Source organism: Diorhabda carinulata, chromosome 7, assembly GCF_026250575.1.
Source record: "Diorhabda carinulata isolate Delta chromosome 7, icDioCari1.1, whole genome shotgun sequence".
NCBI classification, from domain to species: Eukaryota; Metazoa; Arthropoda; class Insecta; order Coleoptera; family Chrysomelidae; genus Diorhabda; species Diorhabda carinulata.
The window spans coordinates 7,549,185-7,566,626 of record NC_079466.1 but is presented as its reverse complement, the minus strand read 5'-3'; the positions used below and the strand labels follow the sequence as shown (position 1 = coordinate 7,566,626).

The window sequence follows — 17,442 nt, the reverse complement described above, 5'->3', positions numbered from 1 at the left end:
ACCTGGCAAAATATTAAATTTTCGTTTATTATGTATACTTCAACTGATATTTTGGGTTATTATACGTAATAGCGGATTCCATACTTGAACATAATAAAAAAGTACTAATTTATTGACTACAACTAGTACCAAAAACAGTCAATATAAAAAACACTCAGTTTTTTTTTTAAATTTATCAAAATAATTATGGCAATGCACCGAATTCGTTATAAACAAATTTCAATTTCATAGATTCCACTAGCTTAATCCGTTAATTTTCTAATTGCATTTGTACAACATACTGTAAACATGTACATGTAAACTTCTTATCAATTAATAGTATAGTCTAGAAAATGTCAAGTGAAAATTTTCTCGAATCGCACTGTATATTTTAGAATTTTTGGTTGGTTTTAGTTGTAATATACGAATATAGTTGGAATACTTTAAAATTAATCGTTACGAAACTTTCCTGTCCCTGTATATTTTTAGTGTCAATAGTAATAAACCACGAATATAAAACTTGATCATAAATGTGTAGGGTTGAATAATGAATATTAAAAGGCAGCGTTCTCGTCACTTAGGTACTTTTGAGACTATTAAATGCGAGAAATTGTCTGATTTGCATATATATATGAAATTTGTCTGCATCCCTTCATTTAGACACTTACGCCAATAGCAGATTCCTACGTAACTTTTAGGTACGATATATATTTTTTGTTTATTAATAATTCTTAAAATATATATATCCATGATTTTGGGCATCTTTTAAGGAATAATTCATTTTTTATTAAAATATTTATGATGTTTCGACCTAATCAATATTTTAACAATTTTAAGTTATTTTAATCTATTCACTAATCATAACAATTAAATAAATCTAGATCGTGTGGAGTAGCGCACCGGTGTTAACTAGCTGTATATAAAGTTTATTTATAGGTGTGTCTGTCTTCACATCTTCTAGCTCAATAAATTATGGCTTACACATTTCACATTCATTTCGGAAATATAGTTGTTTAATAACACCGGGTACAGTTCCAATTCGGTAAAATTCTACGGTCATTATTGCGCCCAATCTGTTTCTGTGATCTGATCGACTTCGGTCTTCATATGGAATGGACAATCTTACGGACATGCTGACAGTTCCTAGTTTAAATTTTTTCCTAGAAGCTCTCAGCAAGTCAACTGGTTTGCAAAATCTAGGCCATTGTCGTTCTGTGAAACACGAGGATTTCCTAAGTCTGCAAATAATTTTAACAGATGCCTAGCAACTTCTAGTATTTGGTAAGGTGATAGACAAAAATAAACCTGTAGTCACTATCCGATATAGTTTGTACATCCATCGATTTGGCACCAAGAGTTTAAACGACTTTTCAGAACCCGGATGAAGGCAAATCACCTATCAGCTGATTGCAGATCCTAACCCAGATCGAGATTTAGGTCACAGTTCCCGATCTTCGCGTTCAATTTCCGGTAAATATTTCAAATTTAAAAATGTTTTTCTAGAACTTCTTATTTTTATTCCTTCTGTGCATTAATTCTTCCATAATATTCATTGAGTGGTATAATAGATTCTAGATGTTCAACAGTTGTTATTGAGTAGTTATCAACGATTACCTCCTCGCACGAATTTTGCACTAAAGTTTGATGCTAATAAGCTATTTTTATGCTGAAATGCGGAAAAGTATATGAGAATTAATGGTAGACAGCCATAAGCTTAAAAAATCATAGACAAATTACAATAACAAAGGATCATAACATATGACTATCACCCGATTAACTCGATCCGTTTCCAAATAAGAATGACCATGATCCGAATTAGTTTTCGAATATTCGGATCATGATCTGGTTAACCCGATCATACTCTCCGAGAAGTCCTTAAATTATTTAAAACTATTGGTTTAACAACAATACCTTTTTCGATTTTGTTTCGTTTGAGCTGACAGTTTTCTCAAGTTTTAATAAATAATTTCATAATATTATGACATAGTGAACAGGAACAGTAAAGTTGATATACAGTCGTATTACAGTTTGGAGCACCATTTACCACTTCCCATACACGAAAATGTTAATTATCTCTTATACCATGTGGTACATAATATACTTACCACCAAACCGAGCAAAGGGATCAGCCCTCGCATATAAGTTTTTTTTGGACCTCGATGGAAACATCGAATTAATTTTCAAGTGCTCTAAAGCTCAATCGGCAAAATAGAGGAGCATATTATGGACAAACGGCTTTAAATCTCTGCATTAGTAGCTGTTATTCACCCGGGTATAGGCCAAGATATTTATTCAAAATTTTCTATGTAGCAGATTCCTAATTCCTGTTAAATGATATATTTGCATCATTTAAATAGCCTGTACTATGAAATTTATCTACAGTTCGACGGATGGCTTCAAGGATAAAGAATTATGTGCTCTATAAAATCACGGAATTCATTTTTCGCGAATTGATAAGTTAAGTAAATGTGGTAGCTTTGTTCTAGTTCTATTTGACATCAATTTTTTTGAACAATGTCAATGACATTTAGGCTGTTGCGGTAGCAGATATTATTTGGGGCGGCTGAGATTTATCAATAATCGAGTGCCTCAAGGAATGAAAATTTTTGAACCTCAGTATCCAGGACCAGTCAATGAATCTTAGTGTAACCTTGACTGCAAAGTTAAAAGCTTTATTTACTGATAAATAAGAGGAAAAAATATTTACTGTGAATATTATAGTTTCAGACCTTTAGACCCACTAATTTATATTGTTTCGTAACTCAAATTTCAAGTAAATAATTTTGCGACAAAAAAACATGAAAAATTCATTAATTATACAAGAATTCTGTTATTATATATCATTATCATTGTCATCGGTCTCATTGATTCGGATTATTTGTGAAATATTCGAACATGTGTTGATATTGCAGGCTACAGAGCAATTTAATCCACTTTTCGGTATCGTTTGCTGAACGTTGACAAACATTTTATCACTAGCTGGATAAATTGTATTATCATACACCGGTGTCAGAATATATGGTTGTAAAATTTCAGCAGCAGCCTCCAAAATGCAATATTCTTCATCTTAATCAACAGATTTCTAACTTCACGGGCTTTCAGACAATATTATCGTATTAGCTCTACTAATATAATTACAATATTATTGTCATAATGTTTCATTAGTCTTAATTTCATTTTTTTAACCTTAGGAATATGGTGAATTGTTAAAATATTTTTCAATTCTGTAAAATCTTGGAGTCAACGTTTTCTTGAATGTATTTGAAAATCTGTTACTTTGCGGCGTCTACTGGTAGTTCTACAGGATAAAGTTTCTTCCTCCCTTGGGGCAGATTTCATAGTACTTTTTGAATGTGTTTCCACGTAATATTTAGCTCCCTAAGCTACTAAATCATTCAACAATTTTTTGCGCAATATTTAGTTTTCTATTATCGATTTAAAGTAAATAAGACCGATTTTTTTGTCTCAAACATTGGTTTTTACTTTTTTCGCTTCATTTTACCAGATAAAACATCTGTATCCAATTGAAATTACTCGATGTAACCGTTCGAATCTTCTTCTTGGTAGAAAAGCATTTTGATGTGGTATCCTTTATGTTTAAATGATTGATGAATGTACGTAGATAAATTGACGATTATATAATATTGAGATAGTTTATCCGCTCATTCAGAAGCAGTAATCTTCGTTAATATTCCTCTTGTAACTTTTACGTTGATTCCTAAATCGGAGGTTTATTGTGAACTAGAACCAATTTTGTCACAGATCTATCAATGCGAGGCTGTAACAGCAAATATAAATAATATTGATAACTAATAACTTCTATGTCGTAATTGATAGAAATAAGAAATGAAATGAATCAATAATATATTCAACATATAACATCTGCTTGTAGTGTATTAGCTAATATTGACTATCTACACCGGTATGATCAAGTGTGCAATATCATCCACCAGAACCGGGCAAGCAAGTTTCGTCTTCTGAATACTTATACACCCGTATTATAAGTACTAGCCAAAATGGCAATTTTAGACTCTAGATAGATCCATTATCATCGATACACAGGTGAGGAATACCAGGCCTGAAATCGTGATAGTTAATAGAAGAGGCAATTCAGCCCTTCCCGTAGATATAGCCATACCAAAACAATTTTCTCAACAAACACCAGGAGAAACTGACCGAGGAACTCGCAATTGGGATTGAACTGATGTAGCACAGCGAAAATGTGGAAGACCCTGCACGCACAAAAACACTTTCGCCGACATCCAGAAGGCTATTATATTGGTTACCAGACACACAGTGCAGTGTGAACTGAGTCTAATCCTTTTTATGTTTTGTATCGAGGATAGGTAAATGATACCGGTTCTAAGCTGAGTAGCGCTTAAGTGAGAGAGAAAGAGAGAAATTCTTTATTGTCAAAAAGTTCTTACAATTTATAGACAAAAGCTTGTAAAACTGAAAAACAAACATGAAAATAACTAAATAAAGATAAAACCATAATGAGTAACTAATTTGTTGGTAATAGTAATAGGTAATAATTAGTAAATAAGTCCATAGCAAAAATTAAAGAAGTATGCAGAATGTCCAGAATTAAATCTTATTACCAGAATAAAAGTCATTTACAGAGTAAAAGGCACTTTCCAGTAAATGCGCCCTCAAATTATTGCGGAATGCGGGAAAAAATGATATCGATTTGATTTAAATTGGCACATGATTTTTTTGCATTTTAGAATATTAAGCCCTTAACTAATTCTGAACGTAGAGTAGGTGGGTAAAGGTCGTGTTCCGCGTTCCTAAGTAGATAGCCGTGCAACGATATTTCTGAAATTGGAGAAGCGTGCTTACGAATTAGGCAAACAGATTCAAAGATGAATAAGGAAGAGTCAGAATTTTTAATCGTTTAAAGAAGTCCCTGTAGCTTATTCCGAGTAAATATCTAACAGCTCTCTTTTGTAGTTTGAAGATTCGCTCAAATTGAGTCGCACCACATGTACCCCAGAAGGGAAGGGCATATCGGAGATGCGACTCAACAAGGGCATAATAGACTGTTAAGGAAATGGATAAGTTCAGTTCTTTGGAAACTGATCTCAGCGCCAAACAGGAGGAACTTAATTTTTTAGATTAGACGGTAATATGTAACTCCTATTTCAAGGAGTTGTCCACAACAAGCCCTTAGAATCTTGTAGATTCAACGACGTCAATGGTGGTGTTATTAATAAAAAAGGCTAGAAGAAAAAGGTTAGAATCGCACCATGATTTAAGGGTGATTAGGTCACTAGATATAGTCCTATGAAGTGCCCTGAGATCAGGGCTGCTGCAAGCAACACTAGTGTCGTCTGCAAATAGACATATTTACCACTGATGTCTAGATAGGCGATGTTGTTTATAAACATAAGAAATAAAATAGATCCTAGTACTGAGCATTGGGGACACTCCACATTCTATTGGCTTGCAAGATGACATCGTTGTATCAACATTTACAAGCCGACTTCTGTTGGTAAGGTATGACTTAAACCATGCGAGAGGTGTTCCCCTGAATCCGTAGCATTGCAATTTGTTAATTAGAATATTATGATTAACACAATCAAAACCCTTTTATAAATCACAATAAGTTGTTGCAGTGGAGTAATGGCTAGATTATACATTATTAAGGAGGGAGAAAATAGCATTATTTATACATTTGTTACTTAAAAACCCAAATTGATGGGTAGTAAGTATTTTATATTTAAACAGAAATGATAAGAGCCTCTTTTTGACCAATCTCTTTATGATCTTATATAAAGTGGGAAGGAATGCAATTGGGCGATAATTCTATGCTTGATTTTTATCCCCTCATGTAGAGGTATAATTATGGCCGTCTTAAGACATTTGAGAAAAGTGCCATGTTGAAATGAAACGTTAATTAAAGTGGTAAGGTGTTTCAATGTGCAATCGGGCAGACTAAAAAATATTTTTAATATACTCGTAAGTCCATCAGTTCCAAATGAGTATTTATTTTTGATGCTATTAATTGTACTGTGAAACTTCGGTAAAATTACGGACATAAAGAAAAAATTGTGTAAGTTAGCATTAGCATCAGGTAGATATGAAAGCGAATCATGAGAATTTGATAAATTTTTGACTAAATTTACAAAGTAATTATTGAGGTTATCAGTGAAATAGAGATTATGCTCGATGAAGAAGGCTTATTCGCATAATAATAGTTGTTGAATAATCTTGTGATATTATAAATAGTGGCATCGATTTATTATAGAATATACAATTTAGTATTTTCAATATTCTTATATAATTATGTAGTATACCTAAAAAACATATACTCATTACGTATGCTACAATTTTCAAATTTGTGACAATAATGTTCAGTGATTAACCTTTATGACCCTGACTGCACAATAATAAAAAAAATTGCAAATAAACAAAAAATAGAAATATTTTCTATAAAAGCGAATACATAATAATTTTTTTAGCATAGCTGGTAGGAAACGGCCCCAATAGCTGTCTAGTCTTTTCTATATCCCCCCACCTCCCTTTTATACCTTCGTACCTAGTTCTTTGAGGCTCTATGACGAGTTTTTAGTATTTCTCGTTCTCGGAATATAACTTAAATGAAACATAGAAAACTGATGAAAATTAATAACTATTATTATATAACAAAAATTGAGAGCGTGCGAAATATTTTTTTCTATTTAGTGTGAAAAACACGTTCCAAAAGGTTTCGAGATTTATTGTCTGGCCCTAAATTCCGATGTATAAATCTAACGGGGTTCTACTACAAGCGAGTAAATTGAAGCAGCACTAACAGGTTTCGACGGGTTGTTGACGGCTACCATTGAGGAAGGAGCGCCACTGTCGAATACCCTTCGACTGCCGTCATCTACATGTTAATAAACAATTAATCAGTTATTCACTTACCAATTAAATTAATACAAATTCGCCAAGTAAGAATAGGTGTAAGGTCTCATCTTTATTTTTTTCCAAAAATTATAACAATTTTTGAGAATAACATTTGATCAAAGTATAATATGGTTTATGGAACGATCAACTTAGTTTATATTATAATTATCAAGCATTCCTAAATAAGAATATCTTGTAAGGCCGTCGTGTTAAAATACATCAAGGGTTTCATATTAAATATCATCTTTTAAGATTATACTCAATCGAAGACATTCTTTTTTATAAATATGATAACTAATTATTATGTACGCAAGTTGCTGTTACTATTAATAAAAGGTCACTTAGGATACGCTAGCAGTTTCAATCTACATCCTCAAAACAAAGGATATTACAAAAGTCTAATTATAATTGTTACGAACATACATTTTCACTCAAGTATAGAGTTAATGGACGTGACTTGAGATAACGAATGAAAATAATTTCCACATTCACCATGACAGGCTAACTCGATGTTGGCAAAAACTCACAGTAATAAGCTAAAAGCCTAGATAATTATATTATTGAACACTACGTATTAAACATAGAGGGTTGTTTGAATCTATTGTATTATATATAAGTACAAATAGGTAACCACATTCCGTAGATTGAAGATAAATTTTACTTTCTGTCTCTGAAGACGATAACTCACGCGCGTCAGACAGTGTATTTGTGAGTGTTGGTGTAGAGGTTGTTTGAACAGTGTAATCATTATTATCACTAACGGTTCCTCAATTTTCAACTTAGTATCCTCTGCTCATTGAACCCAAAGAATTGTGAGTATCTAAATAATCATTTTGGTTAGGCCAAAACATTTTCAAAATTTCAAAAATTTAGATCCAATAATACATAGTACTCACGTAGATAAAGTTTTTTAATAAAGAAAACAAATTTTTTTTTCATAAGAAAAAATATCTATTTAATCATATACTTGCAGTGTTTTTCACAAGAAATTAGATAATATACATACATATTTATACGGATTTATTAGAAAATTACTTCATTTAATTAAAAAAAAATAATCAAACATTTACTCACAATCCTAACTTGTACTTCGATAACAAACAATGGGGCAAACAAATTCAATGGGAGCGTGAGAATTATATGGATTTAGAAAGTTTGAATAAATTTGGCTAAAACTTTCAAACATGACTCAAAATTTTCATTTTTTAGTTGGTTTTTTACTTTACTTTTAATTATATTCATACAAGAGAACTCTTGCTAGCACTAATCTGCCGATCCGAAGATATTCAGAACTCCAAATGCTAACTTCTTCGCCTTTCTGAAGCAACCTGGAAGACTATTCCATACGTCGAATATAAGAGCGTCAATACGCGACATTTCTTTCAAAGTTGTCCACTTTTGTTGCGTTATATCCGTACATTTTTGGACCTCCAACCCTTCCAACTTACTTTTCAATTCTGTTTACCACTCCACAAAGTTTACTTTATAAATCGATCAATTGCATTTTTAGAGATCCAGTTTCAATTCCAAATGACTCAATGTGGATTCAGTTACTATTTGTGTTGAGAGGATTTACTATTAATGCTAGGTTGGTGTTGAATTGCTGAAATCTGTCAAAAAATTCATCTTTAATTTTTTTAAAGCTGTGCTGAAGTAATTCGTGTCAACTGTTGCGCTGGTAATATCGCAATATTGCTTCAAAAATTGAAAATGGAGTAATTTACCGCTCTGAATATATTCTGCAAAAAGTGTTAATTTTTATTAAAAATAAACCAATTCTTCTACCTAAACATAGGCTGGGTTTCCCTACCTTGCAATTGTGGATTTAGTTCATTTAATTTCGCTACCACAAAATAGAATTTTTGCAACCATTTGTTGCTCTTTAATTCAGGATGATGAATGCCTTTTTCATGTAGAAATGTATTTATTCCATTTAATCACAAAGCAAAACGTTTTAACATCTTACCTTTGGAATGCCGTCACATTTTATTATGAGATAGGAGGTCGGAATACTGAGTCTCCATTCCGTTCAACACTTCTTTAATCTGGCGGTGGTAGAGTCATTTTTACAAGATACCATTAACAATTTTGATTACCAAATTCATAACCTCAAAAAAACGCTTCTTGGTGTATTATGCAGTGAAATTTCGTAGTTTATTTTGCTCTGAGAATCATTGTTGCCCCTTGTTTTTGTCCTGTCATACTTGTGGTTCCATCAGTTGCTATTTAAAAGATTTTATTTAAATTGATCCCATTGTGTTAAAGAAATTTTTGCTCGGCATTCGCTATATTTTCCCCTTTAGTTGTTTTCCTATATACAGTTAAATTGCCCACTTCAATTCCACGGGAGGACGTGTGTGCTATTTTTGCTCCACAATTTATTAATCACAAAACATTTTCTGCCGATTAGTTAAAGTCTACTTAAATTATAGACATTTTCTAACAGATGCGATTACCTTATTTTTGTTGATTGGAACGACTAAAAATTTTAAATCATCAATTGTAATAAACTGGTACTTTTAAGAATTTTATTCTCCAATTTTTAAGCCAAGTGTATCAAATTTCATTTTAAATGACTGTAATAACTTCCATAGAAATTTTTAAGCAAATAATGGGGTATTGAAGGGGATATCAAATTATCAGTCCTTTTATGTTGGATACACGTGCCGACGCTGTCATGCCACCGCAGTGTCGGTTCGTCAAAATGCCAGTAGTCGTCGTCGCAATTCGTTCGTTGCCCAGCAACCCAACATCCCTTCTCTTGTTTCACTCTACACCATGTCATCTACTACCTCGCCCCGCGCTTATTCAACTCCCCAAACCTTTCAGTTTCGCGTATGATTCAATTATCAGATGCGACATGTTCCCTTTCTTAGCGGTTTATTGACTTATTTCTTTTCGCACACACGTCGATAAATGAATGGGCAACGTAAAATGATCACATGCGGAGTTTTGTTTCGCCACTTTCTTTAACCGGAGTATGATTGGGGAGGTTGTTTTATTTTCGGTCGGGAAGCGTGCATAACCTTAATCATCGTAATTTCATTTATTTACGTCTATTATTCTTTGTATACCAAGTCTTTGGAATGGGTAAAAGTTTTTGTGAGGTTATATGTATATCTATGTTTTTAATAAGTTTGTCAAAATTGATAGTAAGTATGTTTTTCAATAATTCTACAAAATTATTTATTTAGAATAGAAACTTTAAATCCAAACTGCAATTGCTACATGTATGACCATCAAAAGTGAAGTGAAAAATTATATACAAATCTTGTAAACATATATCATATTTTGTTTCGTATAGTGAAATAATTCTCCTACTTTTGTTTTTCATAATGAACTAATTAAACAAATAAAATCTGTAGATTTAAAGCTATATATGAGTATTCAAAGAAATTTTTTTTGAGTGAAGAATTTTACGAAAACAACGGAAGCGAGTGGATAATTTTCACAAAATACAATTTACTTTTAACACGAATCTAATAGAAACTATTATGATAATGAAATAAAGAAAAATATTTTGAAAATATCATATTTATTTCAACTTCAAATACTAATTTTTTGTTTTAACACATGGCAACACTGATGTGAATTAGTCAAATCTGACATTGCCATTATAAAGTTTGATATTTTTAATGGTGAACGTACTCAGAACGCATTGTCATACGAGTACTATTTGGGTTATTGGCAGATACTTGAAACTTTAAAATTGGTCAAAAAATGCAATTAAATCTCAACATTTCCGTGCGATGATTTTCTGACCTCCGACGTGGATTTTAAACAACAGTGTATCAATCAACTCGCTTCGACTTTGGGTGATGAAGTACCATCTCGAGCCACCGTGTTTCGTCTGTTTACCAAATACAATCGTGTTTCGTAGGATAAATTTTGTGAAGGTCTTCCAAAATTGACCGTTGTGCCATAAAACGTATTGCATAAACATTTGGCTGTCGAAAAGATTTGTTTGCATTGATTACCGCATAATTTGACAATCGCTCAATAAAAGCTCGTGTCGATTGGTGAAAAAAAATACAGAAAAAGACTTCTATAAGATCGTGAAAACCGAAGAATTATGCATCTATGCATATGCACCCGAAACTAAGCAACAATCAACTAAGTGTTCGAAAAACCAGGGAAATCAATGACTAAAAGACGAATAATTCCCCATCACGACAATGCGAGCTCTAACACATCAGTTCAAACTAAAACGTTTTTGAACAGTAAAAACATCAAATTGGTGGGTCATTCCCCGTACAGATTTCTTCTTATTCCCACAGATCACAAATAAATTTCAAAGCCAATGTTTTTCTACACCTGATGAAGCGGTTGATGCCTTTAAATCACATGTTTTGGAGCTACCTCAATCTGAATGGACAATCGGTTCGGTTCAAACGCATGCAAAATTGTATTGATCTTAATGAAGAATATTTTGAAAAATTATAAAGCCATATGTTCAATTATAAATATTTGTTAATATTTATCTCAAAACTTAGATGATGTTGAATGACTGTAGTCAACAACAACCAATATTGTTCACGGTTCGCGCTTTTTTTTTGAACGTTTTTACTGGTATTTGATATTCATCTTTCATGATGAGAAATATAATGAACTGCATATTTTTGATGAACCTGAAGACGTTATTCCATAATTTTCTCAATTGGTGTGGAATGATAAATTTTGAAGGAAACTAAAAATTCCGCAACCTGCTACCTTGGTTGTCATGGCAAAGTTAGTCGGACAAATTTATGAAATTATTATATTGTCATCGGTCCTGTAATTTTCTAGCTATTTTAGGTAGCAATAATACTAGGACTCATAGAAGCAAACCATAGAATCTCGTAGAATTTTTAAATTTATTGCCAACTATTATATACAGAAAATAAATCGATTTCCGACTAACAAACTATGATAATCAAAAATATTTTAGTGAAAAACATTTCGTACAAAACATTGTAATTAACAAATTTGGAAACTAGACAAACAAATTACCGACTGCTTAAGGCTTCCCAATCCCAGTTTATATAAGGGATATCGTTTTTGTAGAATATCTACAACTGTATTGATCCAGGGTTCTATCAAAGGAACTATCCAAAATAAATACATCTTCAGCTTGACATTTAAACTTGTTTTCTTAATTGTTCTTGTTTTTTTTTATATTTTTCACTCACAAACCAATGCATTTGAGTTATCCGTAGTTCTCTTGAATGCGAGGAATTTTTTACCTATTCTCTTCTTATGTTACATCGTGTCTATTTTTCCTGAAACCTCAATTATTTGGATTTAACATTTAAGCGATTTGTTAATCATGTAAGCATTTCGTGGCCGTCGTCCCTTGCTTGAATGTTTCTTGGCATCTGAAGCCATAATCGAATATCTCTTACGACAGTTGTCTGAAAAGTTTCCGACCTAACAAAGAAACTAAACTTTTTTTCCATAATCATGTTTATTTTTTAACATAATCTTATAGGCTTATACACTTTAACATTTTTAAGCCTCTCAAATAATAAACCTCTCCTCAAAATAAGCGTTTACTTATGCAATACAGTCGTCATCTGATTAAAATTTCTTTCCAAAGTGAAACTTTGAGGATAGGAAACATGAAAAAGTCGTTGGGTGTCAGATCTAGTGAACATTGTGTGATTAACCAATTCGAAGTGCAATTCGGGAACTTTAGTAATAGGGATCACCAAAGTGTGCTGTTCTGATGGAAAAGCACTTTTTATTCTTTCCTCATTTCCCTTATCAAGTAATGGAGCATAATACTCTCCAGTTATTGTTTTACCTTTTTAAAGATAGTCGATCAACACAGAAAAAGAAAAATGTATTATTGTCATAAAATTGTTTACAATTTGTAGACAAGAGCTTGTAAATAAGTCCAAAACAGACACAAATAAAATAAAATCTAAATATAAAATATACACACAAAAAATACAATAAATACCGATGGTACATTTTGAAATTGTGAATATTTTCAAATGCATAAATTGTCAAAACCAAACAAATTCAATGATGTGATTGAACGAGATAATAAAATTAAATATAGGTCAATCCTAAAATATGTAATAATTTGTATTAAAATTAATCCAGTGTGCAAAATGCTCAGAATCAAATATTAATATAAGAATACAAGTTCGTTTATAGCCTAGAAGGCACACTCCAGCAAAATATACCGATTCGATTTCAATTCAATTTTTTTCGCATTGTATAGTATTGAGCACTTAACTAATTCTAAAAATCCCATGACTATCCCAAAAAATTTTTGTAGCGGATGAAACTGTATTTTTCTTTTCGTTTTAGGAGTGTAGTGGTGAATCCAATTTTTCCTCTTTCAGAACAATTATAACAACCACTATACTTTTATCAAACAGAAACTAAGCGTCCAAAATGGCTGACATAGTAGTGAGAATCTATCAAGGCATCTGTGAATATATTTTCCAATTTAAATTGATAAGTGCTTTTATCTTCAGGTTGAGGTCGAAAACTTCAGAAAACCCTCGTACTACTTGATGTTTCGCAAACTCGTTCGGTTGGATTGTTCAGAAGTTACTTGTTGCTCCGAGTTATTCTAGTTCAATCTTACTCGCAACTTTTCGAATCAGCATTTACTGAGGTAGTATCGGTACAACAGAATCAGGTCAGCGACTTTTTCAATGCTCTAAGCTGTCCAAGTGTCTGATCAACTCTAGATCGTCGAATTGCTCTCTTCTGTATTGAGTCGAGCATTCTCAAGGCACGCTTGTGAACCGAGCTCCAAATGTGCGAGCAATAGTTCAAAGATGGACAAATCTGGGTTTTGTAGAGGATTAGAAGTAGTTGCGGGGTATAAAGCTTTTTAATCTCAAAGAGGGCTCCAAGTTTTTGTGAAGCTGCTTTAGTTCGGCCACGGGACTATGCCAGGACATATTCCTCCCAGCCTCACACCCAACAGGCAAATTTGCGAAGCTGGTGATATTTTATTTCCAAACCCGGAGTCAGAGTGCGAGTCTTCTTTGTCTTCGCTGCATTGAACTCAATTAGATTGCTTTTGTATTTATTTTGAGTTGCACGTAATATTCCCAAGTTATTAAAATTAACTATCCCGTTTCTAATATTAAAGGTCGATTCATAAACTTGGTTCTATTCCATAAAAATTATTGAAATGCGTAAGACCTTTCAGAAATTCGGTTTCTAGCTATCAGCTAGCAGGTTCACACCGTTCTAACAAGCCAATTTTATATGTTGCCGAAGGTCTTCGTAGCAAATAATAAAAACCAATCAAATTTGTTTTCGCGTAATACTAAAGCTTCCTTTTTTATTCGACCAGTAGTATTTTGAATGTCAATTTTAATTGAAGGTCTCTACTACATGGTTTTGAAATGAGACATAACCGTCTTAATAAATATCCAATATTCGTTTTTAATTCGTATTAATCAAAACTCATTTGTACATGTTAAGTTTTGAGGTTATCACAAATTAATCAGCAAACGTATTGCTACACAAATGATTGTTTTAAAAGATGTATATTTTAGAACTTCAGTTGAATAAAAAGTGATAAATTTAAATGATTCTTTCTATGTCTAATAACATATTAACCAATAAATGAGAGATATGAGAAAAAAAATAACGTTAGAATCATTTGTTGCAGATTAGTAGTTCCGATATCACGATGGCCCTTTCACTCAAAATTAATTTTGTCGACGAAAACGTTACTAAAACCATCGTTTTCGACCCTACAACAACAGTTCACGATGCATGCCGAATTATTAGAGATAAATGTGCGGAAAATGACGGACAACGTGAGTATATTATTATTTTATTTATCTACAATATTTCATAAGTTAAATTGTTTGGCATAGAAAAATATTTATATATAAAAATAGTTACGTTCAAAAGCCATCATTAAGTTATAAAAACATATGGGTACTTTGTATGTGTAACATATACGTAGCGGGGTCCATGAATTCTTGCCATCGTATAGTAATTAGAGTGCGTTCGCAAAAATCTAAAGGCACGCAGCAGTGACAAGACTCAACAGGCTTTATACAAAAGTTAATGGTTGAACTTGCTGCTTCGATCCATTATATTATAGCAGAGCTAGAACGACCATTCAGACATTTGTTTTATAACTTGTCTCAAATTGAGTTTCGCGCTGTTATAAAATTTTTTAATAAAGAAGACTTAACACCAACACAAATCAAATACAGAAGGGAGGCTGTTTACGGTGACTTGTGTTCATAATTTTCAACAATTAAAAATTGTTTCGCTGGGGACGAGAATCATTAGAAGATGGCCCACGGGAGGAAGATCCTGTGACGGTGACTACTCCAGAAAACATTGAATTAGATGAAGGAATAATTCTAAATAACAGGCGCCTGAAAACAAAAGAAATTGTAGCGCAGACTGTAATTTCCAAAACAAGTGCTCTAAGGATCCTACATTAGCATTTAGATATATACATAGAACAAGGTGGGTGCCTGTAATTCACGGCAGTGCAAATGCAACGTCGAGTAGAATGTTGTGAGCTGTTTTCCACTATGCTTCTGAATCTCCTTCTTTACCAATGGAATACTTACATCATTCGTAATTACGTCATTTGGAACATACCACTGGGCGTTCACTACAATTCGAGAAAGTTTACTTTGAAATCTTTCCAAAATGGCTAGACTTGAGCTCCCATAACTGGATATTGTTGTTGTTAATTCAACCTACAATCTAGATGTATGCCAAGATAATTAACAGTATTTGAGGGATTTGATTGTTCATTACCGAATTTTACAGGAAAACTATTTTTGAATGTTATATGAACATATTTACTCCCATTTGTTTTTATTCTCAATTTTTTGCCAATTTTGTTTTCTGTCCACTGCAGTCTGTAAGTTCTGAGATGCTCTTGATGCATCTACGTGTGATATGCCGAATATGGTGGTATAATCATCATACGTTGCTACGGTTGTTAAGCGTCTACAATGTGTATCAGCCGTATATAAAAAATTAAGTGTAGGTCCTAACACCCTCTTGTGTGTGTTCAATTAAAAAGTGTCTGTTCTTTAAGCAAGACTTTAATACTTTAAACATATATGGCAGTTGTTTGAATTTAGATAATAGCTTCAAATGCCAGACCTTATCGAAGGCTTGTGATATGTGATATAAATACTGTAGAGAAGTATATTTCTTCCTCGAGATCTCTATTTATTTGATTTACTATTCTGTTAAACTGTTCAATAGTTCCCTGTTTGTTTCTGAATCCGAACTGATAACCTGGAATCACATTATTTTAATGAATAATTCCATGTAGTTTATTTATAACTTTTCTAAAAAACTTTAGGGAAGTAATAGGACGGTAAGACGTGACTTATTCTACGTATTTTACTGGTTTCGGAATCATTTTTGGTTTGACAATTTTCGATTCATAAGGGAAATTGTAATTATTGCATTGAAGAACGCTTTACATGATGCGATTCAACGTGCAATGCGATGCAAGACACAATATTTCTTGATGCGTAGATGAAGTTCAGTTGATTGTTTCATGCACAATTTTGCACTTTCAACATTATCGATTTGGCGCCATTTTTATTGCGTGCAAGCTGCAATTCTAGTAAAAAGTCTAGTTACTTTTGGCGAGCAACCAACTTGTCCATCAGGCAAGGCAGCAGCAGATATAATTATTGCCAGTTATTCACTGACCACATTTTTCTTGTTTATTTTACTTAGCTATATTATATTTAATTTTTAAACCGGTCACATAACATTAAAATAAAATTTGACGTCAGGAATTTGTTTATGAAATTTTCGTTCGGAGCAGCCATGGTACAGTGGCAGGAGACTTGCATAAGGCCAACGACATGCAATTTCTTGTACGTTGTCTTGCAAAATGTCAAGCTCCCTTGAATATTCAAATTATAGCTTTATGGACTATCAAAATATGATATCATCATATTATATGACTACAGGACTACATCTAGCAAAATTACTTATAGAATTAGATTGCTGTTAATGTAGAAGAACAAAAAATCGTTGCAACTTTGAAAATGATCAATTCAACTCCGTATTTTGATGTAGTCGGTTAATTAAATTTTGTATATTATTATATACGTATATTTTGACTTTTGCTATCTTCGGAAAAAAAGCACAAAATCAAAATGATGAATCTCTTTTATATATATTTTTTTCGATATTTTCACTTTTAATTTGTAGTACATTCATTTAAAAACCTATGAAAACAAGAGTAGTTTCAAAATTTAGTCTTGTTAAATGTCAGGTCTACTTTTATTGTAGAATACGACACCCAAAACATTTTTATTTAATAAACTAATTAATTCTCCATCCAAAAATGAAATACCCTTGTATACCATAAGTGAAAACCATTTGTAAGTGCTTATGTTATCACTCATAAATAGCAGAACAGATAAAAAAGAACCTTGGATTCTAATAAACTCAAATACTCCCACGCACTTTTTAAATAGAGACAATAGAATAAAAACGAAAAAACATTTTAGATTAGAAAATATCAGTCGCATGTAGTAGGAAAGGTCCCGTTCACTGCTACATCTCAGCAGATAGATCATCTGACTTTATTTAGAACATGCATAACAA

General features: G+C 32.5%; 1 protein-coding gene across 2 annotated transcripts in view; it reads left to right on the top strand.

Moving 5' to 3' along the window:
• Positions 1–17,442, top strand: part of LOC130896689 (talin-1) — a 102,725-nt gene that overhangs the window by 33,412 nt on the left and 51,871 nt on the right. For both annotated transcript variants that reach the window (XM_057804950.1, XM_057804951.1), the window contains exon 2: positions 14,495–14,645. In XM_057804950.1, coding sequence (XP_057660933.1) covers positions 14,516–14,645 — 130 coding nt within the window. In that variant the 5' untranslated portion in view covers positions 14,495–14,515. The remainder of the gene's footprint in view (positions 1–14,494; positions 14,646–17,442) is intronic.